This window comes from Carassius carassius, chromosome 18 (genome assembly GCF_963082965.1).
Source record: "Carassius carassius chromosome 18, fCarCar2.1, whole genome shotgun sequence".
Taxonomy (NCBI): domain Eukaryota; kingdom Metazoa; phylum Chordata; class Actinopteri; order Cypriniformes; family Cyprinidae; genus Carassius; species Carassius carassius.
In genome coordinates this window covers 33010479-33035036 of record NC_081772.1, presented here as the reverse complement: position 1 = coordinate 33035036, position 24558 = coordinate 33010479, and the positions used below count along the sequence as shown (strand labels likewise).

Here is a 24558-nt window from a genome sequence, read left to right as displayed (position 1 = left end):
ATTAAAATAAATTGCAAATATGGAAACATTTGGATTGTGCCGAATGAGACATGAGCAATAACCTCCAAATAAATCTAGGCAAACCCGCGCTCGCACCGTCCTCTTCTGCACGCATGCACTGTCACGATCTAACGCACTGTAGATGCTGTATTTTATCAAATTCAAAATCTGACACTGGAACAACATCACTGTTGTTGTAGCACTACCCACTCAGTGAGATTGGATAACACTGGGAAAACGTACCCATTCCACTCAGAAAAGGAAAGTTGTGGAAGCCACATCCTTACAAAAGTAGGTTTCGGAAGCACTTATACATATGAACGACTGTTTAGGTGCATATGGAAGATAAGAGGTGATTGTAACCCTCTTGAATCAGGCACGAAGTCTGCCGGGGAAACACAGGCTCTGAGGCTATTACACATATGGGATCCACTTAGGTCTCTACATATGGACCCCAGCCTTCTACCGGTTCTCACAGATTCACAGAGTGAAGGCCTGAGCTGGACGTTCCACCACGTCTGACTGCCGAAGGGATGGAGGAGCTCGACAGGGTCTACAGTACAGACACTCTGGAGTAGCTACAGCAACCAACACTAATCAGGGCCTCTCAGTGCTTCTACCCATTTTAGGTAAGAACTTGAGAGGATACCAGCTCCACACGAATGCTATAGAATCTAGTCAATGTGTTGGGGGTCACCCAGCAACAGTTTGTTTTGCTGCAGCAGCGCTGATGGAAGCAGTTCACTAACTGCGCAGCACAGCCACATGCAATTTAGTTGAAAACATTGCAATTCTGTTTTAAAATACAACAAAAAGCTGTCACGGTTGGTAAACCGTGTTCTCTGGGTTTTGCACTTTGTGATGAAGTCTGTGTGTTCGCGTCTGCACTGATTAGTTTGTGGGCGTCTCCGTTAATTGTCATCGGCAGCAGCTGTCACTCATTACCCACTCCCTATATATTGGCTTGTCTCACGTCTTGTGTTTGTGAGAACGTTGTTTAATGTCGGTAACCCTGTCTTTTGCTTCTGTGTCGTTTGGATGTCCGTGTCTTTCCCCGGAACCTCATCCACTCTCCGCACTTTCACTCAGCATCAGACTTACTTTCGGCTCTATTCCCCGCAGTTCCTGTGCCATCCTCTCCTGTTGCCTTCTCACCATCATCATCTGGATTACTCACCGTCTCCCCACCATCTTGGATTGTCGTCTTCCCAGCATTGTCTTTGTACTCTTGTTTGTTTGTCTAATTCTCATTAAATTGTTAACTCGCATTTGTTTCCCGCTCCTCCTTCACCCAGTCGTCACAAAAGCACCACAAAACCATTTAAAGAGGGGTGTTCAGTGGTCTCCATGACGGGATAGGAAACAGACAACAAAGTAAAATTATCTCAAATGTACTGCACGCTCTTTCCATTTTATCAAATGATCATAATAATCACATCTATTCAGGAGGAAAACAAAAAATGGCGGAGGAAGGCAGTCGCTCGACAGGTGCTGCTGCACCCTTCCTAAAACAAACCGGGAGTCCGCGAGATCATTTTTTTGTGAAGGGAATTTATGCATCTTGGAACTCACGCATCAAACACAGTGGAACGGAGAACTCATTGCATCTCTGGGTAATTTTGTGTGTGTTGTTTCTCCTACTGACTCAGCTGTGGGGAACCCGTGAACGTGTACGCCATACTTTGTTGCAGGCCACGGCGTTTGCAGATTTGGCCGTGCCAATGCCACTTGCTTCATGGTGCCAATACACCATATACTCAAACGTTTTAAATGATGGGCGAGCATGTGCTCATAGCGCGCTGCGTGAGCGACGCTGCTCCAGAAGGACGGTACCAGTGAGTCGGACTCGAGGATATTCTGTCTTTCTCTGCATGGTTCTGCTTCTATGTGGGGATATTCATCTAAACCCCGGGCCTATGGATTATCAAGATCGTGTGAACATTCTAAAATCAGCTGTTTCCACTCATGTGGTGCAATCGTCGGCGCCGCTGACTCATATCCAACACTCTAGCGTGGGAAAACGAGGTAACCCCCTGACAAACTCTGCTCCTAAGTTCATTCCTGAGAACATATTAAAAGCAGTGATCCACGCAAAGCCAGCAGCAACTGCAAATACTGCCGCCTTACTTAAACAGCAGCAAATGAAACTGTTTCAGACTGTGAATCATGCGAGCGTACTTTGGAACCCGAAAACAAAGCCGAAGGGTATTTTCGGAGGACACTTAAACATCCGCAGCATCGTTTCGAAGACTGAGCAGATTCAACATTTGTTGACGGATTCAAATCTGGATTATCTGTGCTTAACGGAAACTTGGTTAACTACTCCTTCTTCTATAGCAGGGGTCTCAAACTCAAATTGGCTGGGGGCCATTGATGTGATTGACACCTCATAGGAGGGCCATTTTAACATTCAAGCACAACAAGAAAGTGGAAATTTTTAAAACATTATTTTTTAATTTACTTCAAATAACATTGCTAAAATATTTTTGTCAAACTTAACAAAAAATTTAAACAGCATTGTCTCTATTATTGTTATAACAGTATATATATTAGTTTTTAACAGGTAGTGCAAATATTTTTCCCTTTCTTTATTTTGACTTAACTCAAAAAAACCTAGCGATCAACTAACAATATTGCACTGAACAAATGCAAACCCTGAATACATTTGTACACCATTCTATTTCTTGCCAGACACCTGGCAGCGCTTCTGCTCACACAACTGAGCCACGTTTGCCCTGATGGAGGTCACAGTTGAAACTCTGAGTACAGCTTCAAGATGGGCATCACTAAGCCTGGACCTGTACTTGCATTTATTGAAGTTCATAGTTGAGAAAAGTTTCTCACACAGATATGTGCTTCCAAAAAGGCACATTACCCGACTGAACACTTTGGACAGCTCTGGGAAGCATGGAGGTAATTCTCTTAAAAACTGTCCAGTCTTGTCTGCTTGTCCTTGTGCCTCTCTGAATTTAGTTTTTAGCTCACTGTTGCACTGCAAGTCAATAAGTTCCATTTGCAAAAGATTTGGGACACTCTCCACATCAGCTGAGAAGGGGTCTGCAAACAGCTGGAAAGTGTCACGATGTGCCTTGAAGTCAGCAAAACGTTGATCAAATTCCTGCAGTAGGTTTTCAATAGCAGAGGCATATTCATCACCACTGAATGCTGTGCCCTCCTCCGCAAGAGATCTGCATGTTGGGAAATGACTAAGGTTTTTTGCAGAAAGCTGAGTTTTCCACAATCTTAGTTTTGTGGAGAAGGCTTTCACACTGTCATACGCTGCCGTGATGAGCTGACCTGGGCCCTGGAGCTTCAGATTAAGGACATTCAGCTCCTGTGTTATGTCAACTAAGAATGCAAGGTCCATGACCCATTTAGGATCATCAAATTCAGGAACATCCATTCTACCATCTTACATGAATCTCTTCACCTCTGATCTTAACTCAAAGAATCTCCTCAGAACATTCCCCCTGCTGAGCCAGCGGACCTCAGTAAAATAAAGTACATCACCATATGTTGACTCAATTTCTTCTAATAAGGCCCGAAACTGGCGATGCTGTAAACTCCTAGACCTGATGTAATTTATACATTTCAGGACAACAGACATGACATGTTCATATTTCAAGCATTTGCTGCACAGTGCCTGTTGGTGTATAATGCAGTGCAGAACAACTGCTGCATCTGCATTTTCCTCCTTTTCCTTTTCTAACTTTCTTTGTACTAGTGCTACCAGTCCATTTTTTTCCCCTGTCATAGACGGGGCACCATCAGTGGTAATGCCGACCAGCCTGTTCCACGGCAAACCAGCGCGCTCAATGGCGTCACACAGCTGCTGAAATATATCTTTGGCTGTGGTATGGCCGTGCATTGGACACAAACTCAGCAACTCTTCTGTCACTTCAAATTGGTCATTAATACCCCTGATGAAAATTGCTAACTGAGCACTGTCGGTTATGTCTGTGCTTTCGTCAAGCGCCACAGAATATGCTGTGAAAAACTTTAGATTTGCTGCGTAACTGATCATAAATGTCACTCGATAACTCGCTGATCCGCTCTGCCACTGTGTTCGCCGACAAAGATAGATTGTTGAACAAGTTTTTTTTTTCTGGACAAAGAATATCAGCGACTTTCTGCATGCAATCCTTTATAAACTGCCCTTCTGTTAATGGCTTTCCCGCTTTAGCGATCAACTCACTCACCACATAACTAGCCTCAACTGCAGCATCAGCATCCTTTTTGGCTTTATGGAAAAGGTTTTGCTGGGACGTTAGCTCTCTCTGCAACGGCTTGGCCCGTCTTCCTGGTACTTATCATACTGTTCTCCATGTTTAGTAGAGTAATGACGCTTGAGATTATATTCCTTTAGAACGGCGACTTTTTCTTTGCATATCAGACAGGTAGCATTTCCATTAAACTCCTCAAAAAAATACTGCAAAGTCCATCTTTCTTGAAACTGTCTGTGTTCTTCATCCACTTTCCTTTTCGGTTTGGAAAGAGACATCTTTTCATTCGCACTTCGCAGCCAAACAACATAAACTACGAATGCCCCGAAACCAGCGGTTTTTAAATCTGTCTGCATGCGCGTTTTTTTTTTTTTTGAGACAACTAGAAAACAATAATAATAATAATAATAAAATTAATTTAGCGGGCCGGATTATGTTTTATTTTTGACATCAGTGGCGGGCCGGGTGGAGGGGGAAGGGGGGCCTTAAATGGCCCGCGGGCCGGCAGTTTGAGACACCTGTTCTATAGTGAAAGTGTCGGGATACACCTTGTATAGACGCGACAGAAACAAGGGTAAAGGCAGCGGTGTGCTGATTTATGTAAGAGATCACATCCAAAGTAAACAACTGGATATCAGTGACTGTAACTTGGAGTGTGTGGGGACTACTATTACTTTATCTCCTCAAATGACTTTCTGTGTATTAGCAATTTATCGACCTCCTAAAGCTACTAATGATTTCTTTATTTCTCTTGGTAATTTACTTAAACAGTGTGATGGAAAAGAAGTCATTCTTTTGGGTGACCTTAATTTAAATTGGTTTGAGAAATCATGTAGAAACAAACTTAAAGAAATAACAAAACCTTTTCAAATGACACAACTATTAAGTAAACCAACTCGTATAACAAGATCCTCTCAAACTTTAATAGATTTACTATTGACAAATAAACCCGAGAGAATAATTAAAACTTATAATTTAATTACAGGCATGTCTGATCATAATTTAACTCTAGTAGCTAGAAAATTGATAAAAACAAGGTGCAAGAATAAAAATCAAACAAATAGTAAAATGTATATCACATTCATTCCAAAGAAAGATTTACAACTGGTGGAAAAAGATTTAATACAAACAAAGTGGGCAGACATCCTGGAGAAAAAATCTTGTGAACAGGGCTGTCATGATCTTATGTTGGCTGTAAATGACATATTCATCAAATATACAAAAAAGAATCGAAGAAAGCGACATGCAAAATTTGCCATGGTTCAACAAAATTATTGGGGATATGATGAAAAAGCGAGATATGGCCCTAAAAACATTTCTCAAATCAGGACTAACAACGGATCGATTCACCTTTACAAGTCAAAGAAATAAAGTTACAGCTGAGCTTAGAAAGGCCAAAGCCAGTTTTTTTCTTGAAATCATTAGAAATGCACAAGGTAATAGTAGAATAATATGGAAAACTATTGATAAACTGATTGGAAAAGAAAAGTCAAAATGTGAGAATATTTGTCTCAATATAGAGGGAAAAATTATTGATGACTCTTTTGCAATAGCAACAAATTTTAATGATTATTTTTTAAACAATGTCCAAAAAATGGCTCAGAATTTTCACATTGCTAACCCCCCTCTCACAATCAGTGACAAATATGATTTTAATCTTAGCTCAATAACTAAAACTAAAGTTGAAAAAAGTATTACTGTGTTAAACAACAGCAAAGCAAAAGATATTTATGGACTTGATACTTCTTTTCTTAAACAATATAAGGACATCTTCTCTGATCCGTTGACAATAATTATCAATCAATCGATTAGTGAGGGTATTTTTCCAGCAGCCTTAAAACCTGCGATTGTCACCCCGATATTTAAGTCTGGGAACAAACAAGACATGAACAATTATCGTCCAATAAGCATCCTCCCAGCTGCGTCAAAAGTGCTCGAGAAGACGGTGGCAGAGCAACTTACCACCCACTTTGAATCACAAGCTCTTTTAAATCCAATGCAATTTGGTTTCAGACGGAAATACTCAACAGACTCTGCCTGTTGTTACTTCCTGGAAACTATCAGGGCATATGTGGATCGGGGAAGGGTGGTGGGAGCAGTCTTCCTTGATCTGCGTAAAGCTTTTGATACTGTCAATCACCAGATACTTTACAGTAAATTAAATCAATATAGTCTCTCTGAGCACACCCAAAATTGGATAAGATCTTATTTGAGCGACCGACATCAGTGTGTACAAGTGAATAACATCCAATCTGCGTTCAGAGCCACTTCGATGGGAGTGCCGCAAGGGTCTATTTTGGGACCCTTGCTTTTTAGCATCTATATAAATGACCTCCCTACAGTGTGTTCGGACGTTGACATTATCATGTACGCTGATGATACGGTTATCTTCACTTCTGGGGAAAACGAGCTGGAGGTTGCTGACAAATTATCAAAAGAGATGCAAAAAGTTGCAGAATGGTTACATACGTCTTGTCTGACCTTAAACGTGGATAAAACGGTCTCAATGTTTTTTTCAAATAAACGTAAATCACAAGTAACTCAAGAAATTCAAGTAAATGGACAAACAATTAAAAATGTAAATGAAACAAAATATTTAGGTCTAATACTTGATTCGAACCTTGGTTTTAAAAGTCACATAAAAAATCTTAGTAATAAATTGAAATTTAATTTGATGAACTATAAACATATTAGAAATTCATTAACTACGGAAGCCTCAAATATATACCTCAACACTATGATTGTTCCACATCTTCTGTATTGCATGTCTAGTTGGTCTCAGGCGTGTAAAACATCGTTAAATTTACTTGAATCATTATATAAAAGGGCCATAAAAATCCATGATAAAAAGTCTCGCCAGTACCATCACTGTAAAGTACAAAGTAAATATAACATTTTGAGTTTTGAAAACCTTATTAAATATAATCAAATTTCTTCTTTATTTAAAATTATCCATAACATTGCTGCTCCCCCTTTGAGGAAATTTGTCACATTAAATTCGGAGAGAATTTTAGAGCCACACGGTCGACAGTCAGAGGAGAGTGCAGCGTTCCAAAATGTAGAACCACATATGGTCAACAATCATTCTTTTATAAAGCAGCGAACCTTTGGAATATTCTTCCAAACGAAATTATCTCATGCACAAACTATAGTACATTTACACGCCTGACCAAACAGTGGTTATTATTAAAGCAAACCTGTACGCACTGAATTGACTGTGATATGAACGATGTGAATTCTGAGTGAGTGAGTGATAGATTCCTGAAGTGGAGTGTGTTTTTATGATGTGAGTGAAGTAATGATTTTATGTATTATTCTGTATATATTTTATGAACTTTTGTACGTAGGGCCTATAACATCTACCTGTCCAGGGACTTCGGGTGGAAATTAGCATTATTATAACCTGGCACATGACATCTCTTCTTTTTAGACTAATGTTTTTTTTGTGCATTGTCCCTGATCAAATAAAAAAATAAATTCAAATTTTTACAGTCCTGATACAAGCATTTTATTCAGACTAAAACCCCTTTAAATCGAGGGAGAAGGACCTATTTAAAAAAAAAATTGTGGCTTTTGCACATCCTGTCATGCTGGTGTCTGCATGTCGCTGCAATAGACACATTTTGCAGAATTAAGGTTAACAATTAACCCCCTGCGCCCCCTTTTTGTGTAAGCCAGGTCTCACAACAAGGAGTCCATCACTGTTGTCCTAGCACGACCCACTCAGAGAGATTGGATAACATTGGGAAAACAAACCCATTCCTCTCGGAACAGGAAAGTTCTCTTTCTGTTAGGGTTATGACATCATTGATGACGTGTATTGAGGCTTGTATCACTTTAGAGAAATTACATCATTGATGAAGTCCAAAGCCTCGCTTGGTCAGGCCGGTTCAGGAAGTGGTTCAAATCTTGTAAATTCACCCACTTTTCAGTTTTAGACTAATAATACTGGCCCTCCTGCCTATTATGAGCAAAGACTTGATTTACACACATTTGATAGCCCTATTTATTTCAAGCCAATACTTTGATTAAACAGTTATGTTATATTATGTTATACAATCATTATGAAATACACATTATATTCATATAAATAGATTAGTCTTTGTGGAAACAGATTTTTTCTTCACTATTATTTCTAAACAGGGTAATCATGGCTCACATCAGGCCATCTGTAATGTACAGTCGTGGCCAAAAGTTTTGAGAATTACATAAATATTGGAAATTGGAAAAGTTGCTGCTTAAGTTTCTAAAATAGCAATTTGCATATACTCCAGAATGTTATAAGGAGTGATCAGATGAATTGCATAGTCCTTCTTTGCCATGAAAATTAACTTAATCCCAAAAAACCTTTCCACTGCATTTCATTGCTGTCATTAAAGGACCTGCTGAGATCATTTCAGTAATCGCCTTGTTAACTCAGGTGAGAATGTTGACGAGTACAAGGCTGGAGATCATTATGTCAGGCTGATTGGGTTAGAATGGCAGACTTGACATGTTAAAAGGAGGGTGATGCTTGAAATCATTGTTCTTCCATTGTTAACCATGGTGACCTGCAAAGAAACGCGTGCAGCCATCATTGCGTTGCATTAAAATGGATTCACAGGCAAGGATATTGTGGCTACTAAGATTGCACCTAAATCAACAATTTATAGGATCATCAAGAACTTCAAGGAAAGAGGTTCAATTCTTGTAAAGAAGGCTTCAGGGCGTCCAAGAAAGTCCAGCAAGCGCCAGGATCGTCTCCTAAAGAGGATTCAGCTGCGGGATCGGAGTGCCACCAGTGCAGAGCTTGCTCAGGAATGGCAGCAGGCAGGTGTGAGCGCATCTGCACACACAGTGAGGACAAGACTTCTGGAAGATGACCTGGTGTCAAGAAGGGCAGCAAAGAAGCCACTTCTCTCCAAAAAAAACATCAGGGACAGATTGATCTTCTGCAGAAAGTATAGTGAATGGACTGCTGAGGACTGGGGCAAAGTCATATTCTCCGATGAAGCCCCTTTCCGATTGTTTGGGGCATCTGGAAAAAGGCTTGTCCGGAGAAGAAAAGGTGAGCGCTACCATCAGTCCTGTGTCATGCCAACAGTAAAGCATCCTGACACCATTCATGTGTGGGGTTGCTTCTCATCCAAGGGAGTGTGCTCACTCACAATTCTGCCCAAAAACACAGCCATGAATAAAGAATGGTACCAAAACACCCCCCAACAGCAACTTCTTCCAACAATCCAACAACAGTTTGGTGAAGAACAATGCATTTTTCAGCACGATGGAGCACCGTGCCATAAGGCAAAAGTGATAACTAAGTGGCCCGGGGACCAGAATGTTTAAATTTTGGGTCCATGGCCTGGAAACTCCCCAGATCTTAATCCCATTGAGAACTTGTGGTCAATCCTCAAGAGGCGGGTGGACAAACAAAAACCCACTAATTCTGACAAACTCCAAGAAGTGATTATGAAAGAATGGGTTGCTATCAGTCAGGATTTGGCCCAGAAGTTGATTGAGAGCATGCCCAGTCGAATTGCAGAGGTCCTGAAAAAGAAGGGCCAACACTGCAAATACTGACTCTTTGCATAAATGTCATGTAATTGTTGATAAAAGCCTTTGAAACGTATGAAGTGCTTGTAATTATATTTCAGTACATCGCAGAAACAACTGAAACAAAGATCTAAAAGCAGTTTAGCAGCAAACCTTTTGAAAACTAATATTTATGTAATTCTCAAAACTTTTGGCCACAACTGTATCTGCTTGTTTTACGCTCTTTGGTCAGCAGGTGGTATTGTGAGCAAACAAAACCTCGAGACAAAAAAAAAGAACCCTTTTGTGAACCACGTGGATGAAAAGCTTCAATGACGATTTTGAAGAGAAAACTTGATGGTGTCGAAGATAACTTGGCAATCAGGGGACCATTGCCACTTCACATCTTTCTTTTTTAGGTTATTGAGGGGAGCTGTGATATCTGCAAAATGAGGTATGAATTTGTGATACGAGCCGGTTAATCCCAGGAAATGTAAGAGTGCTTTGAGGTTATTTGTTAGTAGAATATTGAATGACATCTTGAGTTTTTTCAACATCAACCTCTACTCCTTTCTCGGAGATGATATGGCCCAGAATTTTTGTTGCCCTTTAAAGAAGTGACATTTTTTCATGTTGAGGGTGACATTGGCACAACTGAGTCTTTGTAGTATTACATTCACATATCAGTAGTCATTGCAATGTGTTATGTCTACCACAGTTCCCCGGTGATATGTTTCCCCATTAACCACACAGAGACAAGTTAAAGTTATGCATTTTGTAATTTATTATTTCAATTCTGTATTAATCTCCGTATTGCAAATAGTTACCCTGCATGCTGTGTATTCACCATCCTGGGTCTGGTAACTCAGGGTGTTTACATGACACAGCTTTTAACTAAAAATGGAAATCTTTTTATGCATTTTGGTTATTCATTTGCATGCAAAGGTGTTTTGTGGGCCTGAAAACACAAACTTTCAAGTTAACTTCAAGTTCAAGTTTTTGGAAACAATACCGTCATTGCTATTGCAATTTCATAAACTATGAAAACATGAATTTGTGAAAACTATGACGTCATGTGCACATTATATGTTCGGTCTATAAGCAAGTGTGAGTTTCTTGACGAAGTGAAAGTGAAGTGAAAAAAAGTGAAAATGACATTCAGCCAAGTATGGTGACCCATACTCAGAATTTGTGCTCTGCATTTAACCCATCCGAAATGCACACACACAGAGCAGTGAACACACACACACACTGTGAGCACACACCCGGAGCAGTGTTCATCATTTATGCTGCGGCGCCCGGGGAGCAGTTGGGGGTTCGATGCCTTGCTCAAGGACACCTAAGTCGTGGTATTGAAGGTGGAGAGAGCACTGTACATGCACTCCCCCCACCCACAATTCCTGCCGGCCCGGGACTCGAACCCACAACCCTTCGATTGGGAGTCCAACTCTCTAACCATTAGGCCACGACAGGGGCGATTCTAGGATTTTGATTTTAGGGGGGCTCAGCCCCCAATAAGGGTATGATTAAAAAAATACTATTTGACTATTAGGGTAGGGTGGTATGCTACTAACCTTACTGAAATCCACTATTAATAATAATAATAATAATAATAATTCATTACATTCATATAGCGCTTTTCTAGGCACTCAAAGCGCTCTACATCAGGGGGTATCTCCTCATCCACCACCAGTGTGCAGCATCCACCTGATGATGCGACGGCAGCCATAGTGCGCCAGAACGCCCACCACACACCAGCTTACTGGTGGAGAGGAGACAGAGTGATGAAGCCAATCAGCAGATATGGGGATTGTTAGGAGGCCATGATGGTCAGAGGCCAATGGGCAAATTTATTCCCTGTATTTCATATATGGTGACTAGGAGTACTGACTGAGCCATATACAACACTGTAATAAAAGAATAATTATTGGATGTGACCACTAGAAAATAGGGAATGTCGATTATTTTATTTTTTTTACAATGAAGACCTCCTGATTCATTCCCTGTACAAACACACGCACACATGTTTCCAGTACAAACACAACATTTTACTGTTTGCATTTCTATGCTCACATACAAACCTCAGATAGGAATTTTTTCCTTTGACGATACCACTGCTTTTTCTTATAAAATGTACAGGGAAATTGGCAGACAATTAAAACAATGTCAGGGTTCAATGACTGAAATGAATCTTGGGAACACAGTTGTATTGTGTGTGTGAGAGGCTGTCTACCTCACCTGACTGTTGCTCATTTGCAGACCTACTCCCGCACGACAAGAAAACATTTCGTATATCCATCTACAATGAAATATAAATTATTTTAGTTTTTTAGCTTTTTAGCCTTTATAATCAACAATACGGTTGGATATTCATAAAGTCACCCCATGAAAATTGATGTCATTTTAAGTATTTTAACTAACCAGCTAATATTCATTAAGAATATAAACAAACCATGTATTAATGTAATTGTCTATTGGCAATATGATTAATCTGTTCTATATTTATTTCTATTTATTAAAAATGACAACATGAATTATCAATTTGCCACTTCTATAAATCAAGTACAAATCTAGTATAAATAGTATAAATCAAGAAAATCAAAAATCCCTTTACTCTACGCTTACTCTAATTTATGTATCATGACACTCCTCCTGATTCAGTATTACTTAATATAAAACTATATTTAATTATACAAAACAAAATAACTCCACATTCTCTCTCTGGGCCACACAATGATGTGTGTCTTTAATCATTTCTGTGCATGGCTGCATAATGTAATGTCAAAATACATAATAATATATCTGTAATTTTAAAAAGTAAATGAAAATAAATCATGATCGTTTTCTGAATCTAAAGTATGTTTTCATGGGTGTTAATCACTTCATTTTTGTAGGAATAAAAAACAACTAGCACACAAGGTATTGGTATTGGAAACGTATTGGTACTGGATGAGAAACCGAGCCGTCCCGTGTGCTCCCAATGCGCCAGTAACATTACATTATGTAAACTGCAATGCATTTATGACAAAGAACTGCACCGATGCAGATGTAATATCATAGCATTAGCAATCTATCAATAAATGCAAGACACACACCTTGTGCTCTCTGATGTTCGCTCTGCTCGGCGCCCCTGCAGATTGAAAAATGCACTAAATCCAAGCAGACTCTGATAAGGGGTGGAGCCGAAACTTGACGCAGCTTGCCGCCGTTTCAAATGAGTTTTTTTTAAAGGGGACTGAAGCGATCAAAAATGTATTAATCAAATATTTTTTAGGGGGGCTGGGCAGAAGTTTAGGGCTGAAGCCCCCCTAAAAAGGGCCTAGTGACGCCCCTGGGCCACGACTTCCCCAATGCGACATTGTATGAATAATGCAGTGTTTTATGCTTTTTACAGATCATGGGGATCATTTGACATTGTGAATATTATGAATCAAAAACAGTTCCTTGTGTTTAAATCGCTTTTGTTGGGTTACTGTATACTGTTGACTTGTTGAAGGTGTAAGGACGTTAAATAGTAACGTATATCTGTGATTGTGCTGTAAAAACACATTTTATTGTGTATTGCTGAAAGGGGAGCTCCAGTAAGCACATGTTTGACTGCATCAATGAGGTATGACAGCAAAGACAGGTGAAGGTGGACAGCTGCTTCATCAGAATAAATCTGCAGAATTGGCACAGCTGTGTTGAGATGGCAGTAGAATGTAAGATTTACTGCATGTAAATATGTGATTAAATGATAATTAAATGATCATTGTGCATTAGTGATGAACACCTGCTTTTATTGAGAATTACATCAAACACTGATCTCCATGATGGTGGCCTCAGTTTAACCAACAACAAAAAAATAACATCTGATCCTCTGTAATTCTCAATAACAGCAGGTGTTCATCACTAATGTACAATGATCATTTAATTAGTCACTTAAAATATCTCATTAACTTTAACTCTTTGAGGAGTGGGAGTTTGACTTGAGGCGTGCTTGTGACTCCTTCTCTGGTGAAATCAGCTGCTGAGTTCATGGATGGAATAAATATATAGCAGGACTTTTACTTTCTGACCCCTGGACTACCCACCTCGGTCTGTAATGATGAATCCTGACGGTCTTAAGCTGAATGCGAGACCAGGACAGATGTCCCACACATCACATTCACACGCTGACCACATGATGTCGCCATAACACCATGAGAGAGTCTTGTGTCAATTATGCCAAAAACAAAAATTAAGGTATCATTTTATAAACTTAACCTTAAATAATAACTATGTCACTTAAAAATAACAAGTCATAATATTTCTGTAACTTCATTTATGTGGAACCAATGAGCATGACTAAATGCAGAAAAATCAACACATTGCTGTCTGTCTCCAAATCATCTGTCCTTATTCTACAGGACCGGTGTATGGTCTTTGACACTGTAAACACCCGATCCTCCTGTCCACCCTCTCTGACATGAGCATCTCAGGTACAGTAGTACTTCAGTGGCTTCAGTCTAAACTCACGGTCTCATAGAGAGGAGGCTCTTTCCAGGTCTCATAGACTGGAGGGCTGTCTGCGGGTCACTGGGGTTCCTCAAGGTTCTGTGCTCACTCCTCTTCTTTTGTCCATTTACACAACTTCACTGGGAACAACAGCCTGGCCACACACTACGAATGTCACTGCTTTCATGAGAGACTGTTTGTGATGAACTTTATGTGTTAGTCACTTTGGAAAATGCTTCTGCTAAATTTACAGTGTAGGAATGTTGTGAAACGGTACATTCATATATTCATTCAACACAAATAACGTGATGTCACCTCAAACAAGCCAGACTGATGGAAAGTGATTTAAAATAAAATAAAAACACACCATTCCAAAGGTGGTAAAAATGAATGAGCATTCAAATTTTTTTTTTTGGTAAAATCAAAATTAGATGCTTTTTTTATTTATTTAAATAAGTCAATGTAACCGAACACACCACTGATTAAATAAGACAATCACAAGTAGAGGTTTAGACAGAAAAGCACTCTGGAAACAACAGCATCAAGCAAGGAGACACCTTTTCATTTTACAAAATTTATTTGCAGGAATGCAAAAACACTTGTTATGCAGCAGTACTTTAAAACACCATTTTTTTATAAAAATGGTCTGATGGTGATACAGAAATAATCGTGTAGTCAGTCATATTCAAAATCCAGTCAATACTTTTAAAGAGGCAAAAAAAAGAAACTGAAACATCAACAGAATCCCTTTAAAAACGTATAAACCCTGTAACAAGCGCTAAAGAGAATTAAAGTTACCAATAACATGCCCAAAACGATGCATATCTTAATAATCCATCACATTAAATGTGATGAAAAGGCAGCTATGGTGTGCCCAGTTCACTGACATCAGACATCCTGCCCGCCCTGACCACAGCTCTTAATACAGACTGAATGGGGAATGGCATGATGGCAGAAAGGGACCCGCTCTCACCAGTCCAGTCTGATTCACAATCAGCGCCAGGGACGGAGAAGGAGCAAAGCTTAAGTACAGATATCAATCCCAGCTGATCTCCTGTCAGCCAGACCAGCCCAACCGCCTCCATCGAAAGAATAAGGAAGCAGCGGATTGATCTGAACGGCTATCAGAATCGTCTCCATGTGCAGGTGATACTCTGGACTTACCTTTAAAAACGATGGTGAATTGTGCATGCCTAAGCAGCATGTAGTTCACAAAAGGGATGGTGTTGGTTTCAAAATTGTTCAAGCAGCCATCAACATGGACTGCATCTTCTTAAAGGGATAGTTCACCCAAAAATGAAAATGTGATGTTTATCTGCTTACCCCCAGGGCATCCCAGATGTAGATGACTTGTTTCTTCAGTAGAACAAAACGATGAATTTGAACTCAAAACGTTGCAGTCTATCAGTCTTATAATGGCAGTCAATGGGCTCCACGGCTTCAAGAGTACACAAAAACAAATTAAACCCTGTGGCTCATGACGATACATTGGGATCTTAAGATATTAAATGATTGGTCTGTGCAAGAAACTAAACAGTATTTATCTAATATGTCTACTATGCCAGAGCAAGTACACGCGTCATGCGCTCAGGACAGTATAACATCTAAATACTGTTCAGTTTATTGCACAGACCGATCGTTTCATGTCTTAAGATCTCAATGTATCATGAGCCGCAGGGTTTAATTTGGTTTGTATACGTTTTTGTTTTTCCCAAAGCCATGGAGCCCATTGACAACCATTATATGACTGACTGACTGCAACGGTTTGAGTTGCAAAAATCTGTTTGTGTTCTACTGAAGAGTCACCTACATCTGGGATGCACTGGGGGTAAGCAGATAAACATCAAATTTTCATTTTTGGGTGAATTATCCCTTTAAAACAAACAAAAAAAGTTTTAAAACCAGTTAATTTGGGGCGGGGGTCTGAGAAACGCAGCTAAAGCTTATTAAAGTAGATTCTTCCTCAAGTTCAAGCCTTTACAAACAAACAAGTAGCATCCTCCTGACCTGTCTCTCGAGCTGTAACTACATCCTCAGAGGCAGGCGTCTCGCTCAGGCAAGGCTTCTTTAGACTCATCACATGAGTGTCATTCACATGCCCAGTCTGACTGTTCAGCATCATTACAAAAGGACTATAATACACTAGGTACATTGGCTCTGATGGTGCCCTTGTGCATAAGATGAATATAAAAAGCCCTGCTTGCATTAAGTCTCCATATGTACAGTACAGATAGGGCAGTTTCAGCCTCCAGGATGAGGTAGTTAACCAACCCTTTCCAAAAAAAACACCCTAAAAAAAGGTTCAGAAAAGAACCATTTGCACCTGGAATGCCTGGTCAGTCACGGCAGGGTGTAACAACTGAAGAAAAAAAAAAAAAGAGGCAAGACTCAAATACAAGCTTAACACGTTCGTCCTCATGATAAGCTCCAGTTAAAAATACACAAATATACAACAGCATCAAGCTCCTCCAAGCCACTTCAAACATCCACAAAGTGCAAAATACATGTAACGTTAAGGATAAAACTCCTTTGGGCTACTTCGACGGTAAATGGCGTTTTCTCTCATGACACGAGGGTTCTGGGACACTCTCATAAACTTAAAAATTAAATACAAAAACAAAAGAAAACAAAACACAAAGAAGAGTCCACACACACACACACACACACACGTCTGATCGTGACACTGCGTTGATGTCAATCGTGGAGGCAGACGGGGAGTAGATCTGCTTGGGTAAGGCAGGAGCCGAGCTGGAGCGTGGACTGCACCTTACACCCCTCCGCCGACAGCACCTGGTGACCCCACCTGATGTGAGCTAGTCAGTCTTCACTGGGACATGTCAGGACCAGCCTCCACCCCGCTCCCCTGCTAGCCAGGTGACAAAAGGAACACAAATTAGAGGAGCGTTAACAATCAATACAACACAAAAGGACAAAGAGATCACACAAGGACACAAACAACCACAAAGCAGATGTCAAAGACAGAAAGCTAAATGCATTGACTAGAGACTGGCGACGACACCCTATGATTCAGCATGCACAACAGAGGCTCGGGTCGAAGCCACAGGAATTGGGAGATCTGGAGGGGGCGGGAAAGTTACAGACATACAGAAGAAGGAAAGCAAAAACAGTCATGCATGGCAGCTTCCCAGTGGCTCAAATTGGGGACAAACGTGCAAGAGCAAAGAGAGTTAGAGCTTCCAGCGACAACGACGCCTCGTCTGGACTCGCTGTTTAGCATCAAATTGTGCTTTCTGTGGCTATCATCGAGTTTAGCCTCGGTCCTCGTGGAGTTCCTCTAACAAAACCCCATTGAAGCCCAAACGCACGGGGACCTCAGGAGAGAAGGCAGTGAATCGGAGTAAAGAAAGGCCTCTCAGTTGGAGGTCGTGTGAAATGGGGTATGTGTTTACACAAAGCTTGAGTGGAGAGAGGATGTGGACTTCAACTGGGTGAGATCAATTTGAGGCATGCAGAGTGAGGGAGCAGCACGTCTACAGGCAAACCTTTAGTCCTTTTTCTTCCACAAGGAGCCATAAATTTGTAGGCAATTTGAAGAGAGAATTTGCCGAAACATGAATTTGAAACACAATTTGAGTTTTTGTACACTGGTGCGTGTATGTTTATTCAAGCAGACAAACAGCAAAGAATACAAGCCAAAATGTAAAGCCAAAAATTAGGATCAAAGTCCTTTTTTTTTCCTTTTTCTTTTTTTTATCGTTTTCCCCAAAAACAAGACAAGCTATTTGACTAGCATTATCTTTTGTAACATACAAATAGTAATTTCATTTTTTTTTTTCTTCGTTGAATACAAGTTTAGGAGACACTTTCGTTTTTTTTTTTTTTTTGTCCTTTTTTGTTGTTGTTGCTGTTACCTACTTAAGACATGAAGAGGAGAAATCCTATGAACACACATGGTACTATATAGCCAAATAGACAGGTTGAGCACAAAACTGCTAATTTAAAAATTTCAATCCCGATTTTTTTTTTTTTAAAGTAGGAAACGACTTCCAAACAAAACATAAAACAAACAGTTCGGCAGAAGCAGGAGGGAGTGACTACTGATCGAGTCCAAGCGGATTCTTAAAATATGTACAAGAGCAGAGAGGCAACCGTTAATGGATCTCAGGGCCAATCAAGTCTCTATAAAAAGGATTGGGTAATTTTTTGTTGTTTGTGAAGTGAAAACAAAAGAGCCCTACATTCTCTACTTCCACTGATGCCCAAAAGAATCCTGATAAAACTCCTGGTTGTCAGATTTGTAACCATAGTTACCAGAATGATCGCCACCTTGCAAGGGTTGCTGTGCAATGGGTTGCGAGCCCCAGTTCTGATTAATGGTCTGGCGCCGTTTGGAATCTGGCTGGTTGTAGCCATCGGCTTTGCGCTTGCCTCCTACATTTCCACCGCGTCCACCCCGAGCAGCACGTACCCCGCGGCCTCTCGGCAGAACCCCGCCTCTGGCTCCTCCGCGTGGGCCCCTGCTGGCCCCCAGACCTCCGCGCTGAGGGAAGCCCGGTCGGCCCCGTGGAGTGCTGGCCCCTCTGCCCCGCCACGGAGACGCCCCGCCTCGAGCCCCGCCGCGCACCCCTCTGCCTCGAGCGGGCGCCTGGAAGTCATCGTAGCCGAAGTACGGGTCATCATAGCCGCCCCTGTAGTTATGGTAATCGTAATCATAACCATAATAGTCGTAGTAATCTTCGTAGCCATAATAGTCAGGTGGGTAGGAGTAACCGCCCCGACTGGCACCCCTGCCCCGGCCCCTGGCAGGAGGCGGCATCTGAGGAGGCCCGTAGTAGTAGTAATCATCATACCTGGGACAGAAGAGCACAGATGTTTACATTCATATGAAGTGACAAGCTGCTCTAAGATCACTCATCTCAGAGATACAGAGCTGTAACGCGTCTGCTCCTAGAGGACTGCAGAGTCCAGCTCCAACCCCAAACACACACACACACACACACACCTGCCTGAGCTCACCAGGAGGACCCCAAACACCACGTGTGCTGGGTAAGAGTTGGAGGACAGCTGCCCATCATGAGCAGGGCTGGACACCCCTGAGGTAAACCCACAAAACTCACATTTGTGTCTTCGCTGCTTGACGCTGTGCCTTCCTCTCTTTCCGCTTCTGGTCGGGTGGCTTGGCGAACACGATCTCAATGTGTTCTCCCTCTAAAGCTTTACCGTTCATTTCTGCCAGCGCCTGCAAACATCCACATCCATCACACCACTGTAACGACCGCTCAACAAAACACTCTTGTTCCCGAGCGTCTCACCTTGACCGCCCCATCTCTCTCGTCAAAGTGAATAAAGGCGTAGTCTTTCAGTTTCTTCACTCGCTCCAGTTTGCCAAACTGGCCGAACGCTTTTTCAAGTATTTCCTCTGTGACGCTGTTTGCCAGGTTCCTGACGAACAACACTTTCACCTAGGAGCAGATGAGATGACAACATGAGCTCTCTAGCTGCAAGAGAAGACGAGGCACGAATATAAGCGCTGTTACATCAGTCTGGGATTTAGGTCAGTTGAAAACCCCAAGACTCTGATCAACAGTGCTCCCAAAACAGAAGGAAGTCTCCAACCAACGTCAAGTCGACAGTAAACTACCGCTTCAGAAAGGTCTTATCTGAAGAGAATGTGGAAAGAGAATCTCAACAGGAACGTCTTTCAGAACAACCCCTTCACCAAAGACCTTGTTGGATCGTGTTCTGACCTTTGCCATGACCTCCGGGTCGGGATCCTCAATGGGGTCGGCCCACTCGACGGTGACCACATTGCCCCAGACCTTCACCTTCCCGCTCATGAGCCTCCGTCGAGCCTGTGCTGCTGTTTTGTGGTCCTCGTACTCCAGAAAACAGAAGCCCCTGTTCTTCTTCTTATCATCTGGCTGATGGTAAAGGATGACGTCAGTAAGACCCTCTAAGAAACAGAGAAAGGATGTTAAAGGTGTATCTGAAGAAACCAAAAGAAATGAGCACGTTGACAGGACACAGATGAAGCTCACCTGTGACTTTGGAAAACTCTTCAACGATCTGTTCTTTCGTCTTGCTCTTGGGAATGGAGCCCACAAAGAGTCTGTTGTTTGCCACTGATATACACACGCCAATTTGTTTGCCCGGGCGAATTTCATGATTGTTACACTGAGAGGAGAAAAACAGGGATTGAATACCTGAACAACAGTTGAATTTGTGAAACAACACCCACGTCCATCACTACACAAACACATGTTTTCTGGAACCTCCCCACAAATAACCCAATGATGATTCTGAGATATGACTGTGAATCTAGGTTGACACATGATACTCTTCTGAGTGATCCAGCGTGTCTTACTAGCTTGACGGCCTCCTGCGCAGCCTCTTTAGTGCAGAAGGTGAGGAAGGCGTAGCCGCGGTTCAGGCCGCTCAGAGGATCCATCATCAGACGCAGGTCCCAGATCGGCCCGGCCTTCTCAAACAGAGGCACCAGCTCATCTTCAAACAAGTCCCTCGGGATCTTCCCCACAAAGATCTGCAGTATGGAGAAGTCTGTGAGCTAGCCAGTCAAACTGATATAAATATGAATTTAATAATTCTCTTTAATCTTCAAAGTGTCAGTCTAAACAGATGCACTGAAGATCTGAAAACAGGAAGATGATGCGGGTCATTCATTTATAACTGACTGACCAGAGTTACTGTTAAACAAAACAAAAATAAATACATGAATACATTTTCAATTAATGTTTGCGTACTATAATAACTAAAACAAAAACAGACAAACACAAAATTACTTAAAGAAAAATCTACAGTACAGCATCAGTAAAACTGTGACTGGATGGTGGCATCGTGCTCAAATCCTTCTACTGTTTTCATATGAGATGTCAACTCTAATCAGGATGTCCATTTATTTTATTTGTTAAGCAGCCAAGAATGAGATCACGTGGGATAATGAAAAGGCATTAGCTTCATCCGGCTGGACTGTGCACTAACAAGCTATGTTAGGAACGCCACACAGATTTCATTGTGTCCTCTTACATCTGAGCAGCATGTGCTGGGTTTAACAGCAGACAGACGCTCTTACACACGGATGGAGAGAGGCTGTACAACACTCATCATTCAGACAGCGCTGATTACCTCTGTCCCGACCGTGGGCTGAGCACCGGCATACACCGTCTCAGGAGGAGGACCGCCGTACTTGCGCTGACCTGTAGTGACATCAAGAGTGTAGCCTGTCCTCTCCAGCAACGTCTGAAAAACACCACCAAACCAATCAACACAGGCACTCGTTTCATTTTAATAAAATGCGTTAAATAAAAAGTCCAAGCGCACCTTAATCTTTGCTTCATCTGGTCCTTTCGTGGAATCTACAACTTTGGTCCCCTGTTTCTCTCTCTGTCTGTAGGTCTTCATCACTCCACAGAGAAAGGCACTTTTGTTCTGAGTGAAAGAGAGCGAGCGAGCGAGTCAGTGAATCCTTCGCTCCTTCACTACACTGACACACAGAGCAGAGCGAGAGCTCTTACCTGCACATGGGACAGGTCGCTCTCTTTGAACTGGACCAGAACTTGCAGTGCCCCTTCCTCATCGAACTCTTTCAGAGCTTCGATGGCCCTCTCATCCAGGTCACTGTGCTCCACGAGGCCTGCAGGGAGAGAACAGGGACAGCTCAGCGTGGCCGAGAGAGGAGACGACGGCAGGACGCTTCAGCCCCGTCCGGTCAGGCTCGAGGAACACATCAGCACACTCAGAGAGAGAGTTCATGGTCTCATCATTTGGACAGGGCTTCAGCACAGACCACTTCAGTCACTTGTGATTACGGGACAAGAGCATTTTGCGCTCTAATTATCCTGATATTTTCTGGTTTTCCACAAACACAGAAACCTCCTGATCGGTCATCACTAACACTACAGACAGAGTCAACAGCAGCACCTCGTTCGTACAGAAATGATGATTATCCCAGGAGCACCCAGCCCCTTCGTAATGATGTCTCCGCTCTGGACAGCGGTCTCTATTGTCCTGGTGTACGCCCCCCTCCCCCCCAATCTAACAGCACACAGATAATCCCCAGAAAGGCTGCTCTCAGGATCAGACACGCTCAGTTCAGTCTGTATTTCTGCAGACCGTGCACCGTACATCATTAAACGCTGCAGTACCCATTTTGCAGTGAAACCACACAAAGTTGCTCATGATCTGCCAATTCTCTACGCAAGAAAACACATGGCACCGACAGGTCAACATGCACTGAATATGATGAATGTCAATTTGCAGGGTTCAAGTTTTGGCTTACCTGCCAGGTAAATTTCATCTAGCTTTTCAGCAACTTTCTGTGGTAGACCAGCTTCTACTAAAGTGTTGAAGTGGTCAGAATGGGTAACTGCAGCAGACGTGTCCATCGGCTCTTCTGTACCATTCCCATTAATGTGTTCTGTGGCCATGTCTCCAGAAATCTGTTCAAATGCAATGAGCCAAATTACTGCAGGTTTGGGTAGACATTTACACAAATTAAGTGGGTATTCAATTTTATGTATAGGGTTTCATACTGCAATCTCGGAATAACCCAATCTTTTTTTTACCTGCATGCAATGAATGATAAATATATGCTGGATTTGCATGTATGATTCTACACAATATGCATGTATGATTCTACACTATCATACATTTACATTTACATTTATTCATTTAGCTGACTTACAATTGCTATATATGTCAGAGGTCGCACGCCTCTGGAGCAACTAGGGGTTAAGTGTCTTGCTCAGGGACACACTGGCGGTTCACAGTGGATTCGAACCCGGGTCTCCCACACCACAGGCATGCGTCTTATCCACTGCGCTAACACCACCCATGCATGCATCATACATGCATGAAGCATCCTAGCAAACAGCCCTCAATCATCTAACGTTACAGGTAGACGTCTCTCACACTCCCCGTTTATTTCATCCAGTGTGTGTGTGTGTGTGTGTGTGTGTGTGTGTGTGTGTGTGTGTGCGCGTGTAGTCTGCAAACACACAAGCGCTCAGTCAATGTGAATAGCTAAACACGCGCGTTCGCGTGGGCGCGCAGCACGAGTCTCAGGCCCGCCGTAGATAGCGTTAGTTTACGTTACACACATAACAAAGTGCTCTTTAAAGAACTACGTGACGACAAAGCACTGCGCAGAACGTGCTGTTAATAAGCGAGCCACCAAAACAGCTTATGAAATTTAGAAAAGCTGCAAGATAAATGCGTTTTAATTCAATTGTGATTCAGGCGCATTAGCATTAGCCTGCTAGCTCAGCAGCGTGACTTACGCACAATATCAGCTCATTTAGCGCGCAGCCTACATGCTGTAATAACTAATAACAGACACCGCTGCGCGTTGAGACGGTTGTTCAGAGGGCCTGCTCTCGCACAGTGGCCGTGTCCGGTAACCCCCTCCCCCCGGGCATTGTTTCCAAACACCGGGAGAATAAACGCCTCCGCCGCACGAGACGCCACGGTTACCAGCCCCGAGCGGCCGCGCGCTTACCTGACGGGCTTCTGCTGGTCGGTTCGGGTGTGCTCGTGTCGAGTGTGTGTTCTGGGCGGTTACCGACTCCCCGGCGGAGCTCCGCTTGATGCCCAATACTGTAAAATGGCGGGCAGCGCTGCTCACGCACGCGCGCGCGCACCGACGGGGTCTCTGACGCGGCCGCTCACGGGCTCGGGCTCGTCCTCGCGGTGCGGGAGAGACACACCGTAGACTCATGTGGAAGCACATAACCGCCACTGAAATAATAAATACAATAAAACAGGTTGAAATGGCAGTTTGCATCATCGCTTTGGGGACGCGCTGTAAAACTAACAGTCATTAATATCAACGGTATTGTGGTCTTGGGACGATTCAAACTATGTGAATAATTCTAGATCTTATTATCCAAATGGCTTGGATTTTTAGAAAGCACATTAGCTTATTTTCCATTGAAAGTTCATTCAGATTTTCTCATTGATGTGAACAAAGCAGCAGACGGGCTGAATAAAAATGCAGTTCACTTTCAGACAGCATGAGGCACTTTAGGAACAGAATACAGCCGTTACCATGGTTACACATGACACACACACACAAACACAGATACAAACGCAAACAGACACACATACACACACACACACAGATACAACAGATACACACACAAAACACAGATACACATGCAAACACACACACACACAGATACACACACAAAAACACAGATACACACGCAAACAGACACACACACACACACACACACAGATACACATGCAAACACACACACACACACAGATACACACACAAAAACACAGATACACACGCAAACAGACACACACACACACACACACAGATACACACACAAAAACACAGATACACACGCAAACAGACACACACACA

At 42.2% G+C, this 24558-nt stretch overlaps 2 protein-coding genes across 6 annotated transcripts; both read right to left on the bottom strand.

The window, feature by feature from the left end:
* Positions 1 to 2350: 2350 nt before the first annotated feature.
* Positions 2351 to 3670, bottom strand: LOC132091974 (general transcription factor II-I repeat domain-containing protein 2-like). The gene has a single exon (XM_059498031.1). It carries the CDS (start codon positions 3401 to 3403, stop codon positions 2678 to 2680), a length of 726 nt encoding a protein of 241 aa, XP_059354014.1. The 5' UTR covers positions 3404 to 3670; the 3' UTR covers positions 2351 to 2677.
* Positions 3671 to 16605: 12935 nt separating this feature from the next.
* On the bottom strand, positions 16606 to 23858 carry LOC132092813 (heterogeneous nuclear ribonucleoprotein Q-like). Of its 5 annotated transcripts, none has more exons than XM_059499235.1 (12): positions 22754 to 22792; positions 22468 to 22627; positions 21704 to 21822; positions 21510 to 21617; positions 21315 to 21428; positions 20536 to 20712; positions 20210 to 20345; positions 19919 to 20124; positions 19484 to 19633; positions 19289 to 19410; positions 18483 to 19021; positions 16606 to 17073 (listed from the first exon to the last, which is right to left on the bottom strand). In XM_059499235.1, the coding sequence occupies exons 1-12, from the start codon at positions 22790 to 22792 to the stop codon at positions 17048 to 17050; spliced, it is 1896 nt and encodes a 631-aa protein (XP_059355218.1). In that variant the 3' UTR covers positions 16606 to 17047. The 5 variants fall into 5 exon arrangements, with proteins under 5 accessions (XP_059355218.1, XP_059355219.1, XP_059355220.1 ...); XM_059499236.1 differs by having other exon boundaries at positions 18640 to 19021; XM_059499237.1 differs by lacking the exons at positions 16606 to 17073; positions 22754 to 22792 and adding an exon at positions 23686 to 23858 and having other exon boundaries at positions 17800 to 19021.
* Positions 23859 to 24558: the final 700 nt, after the last annotated feature.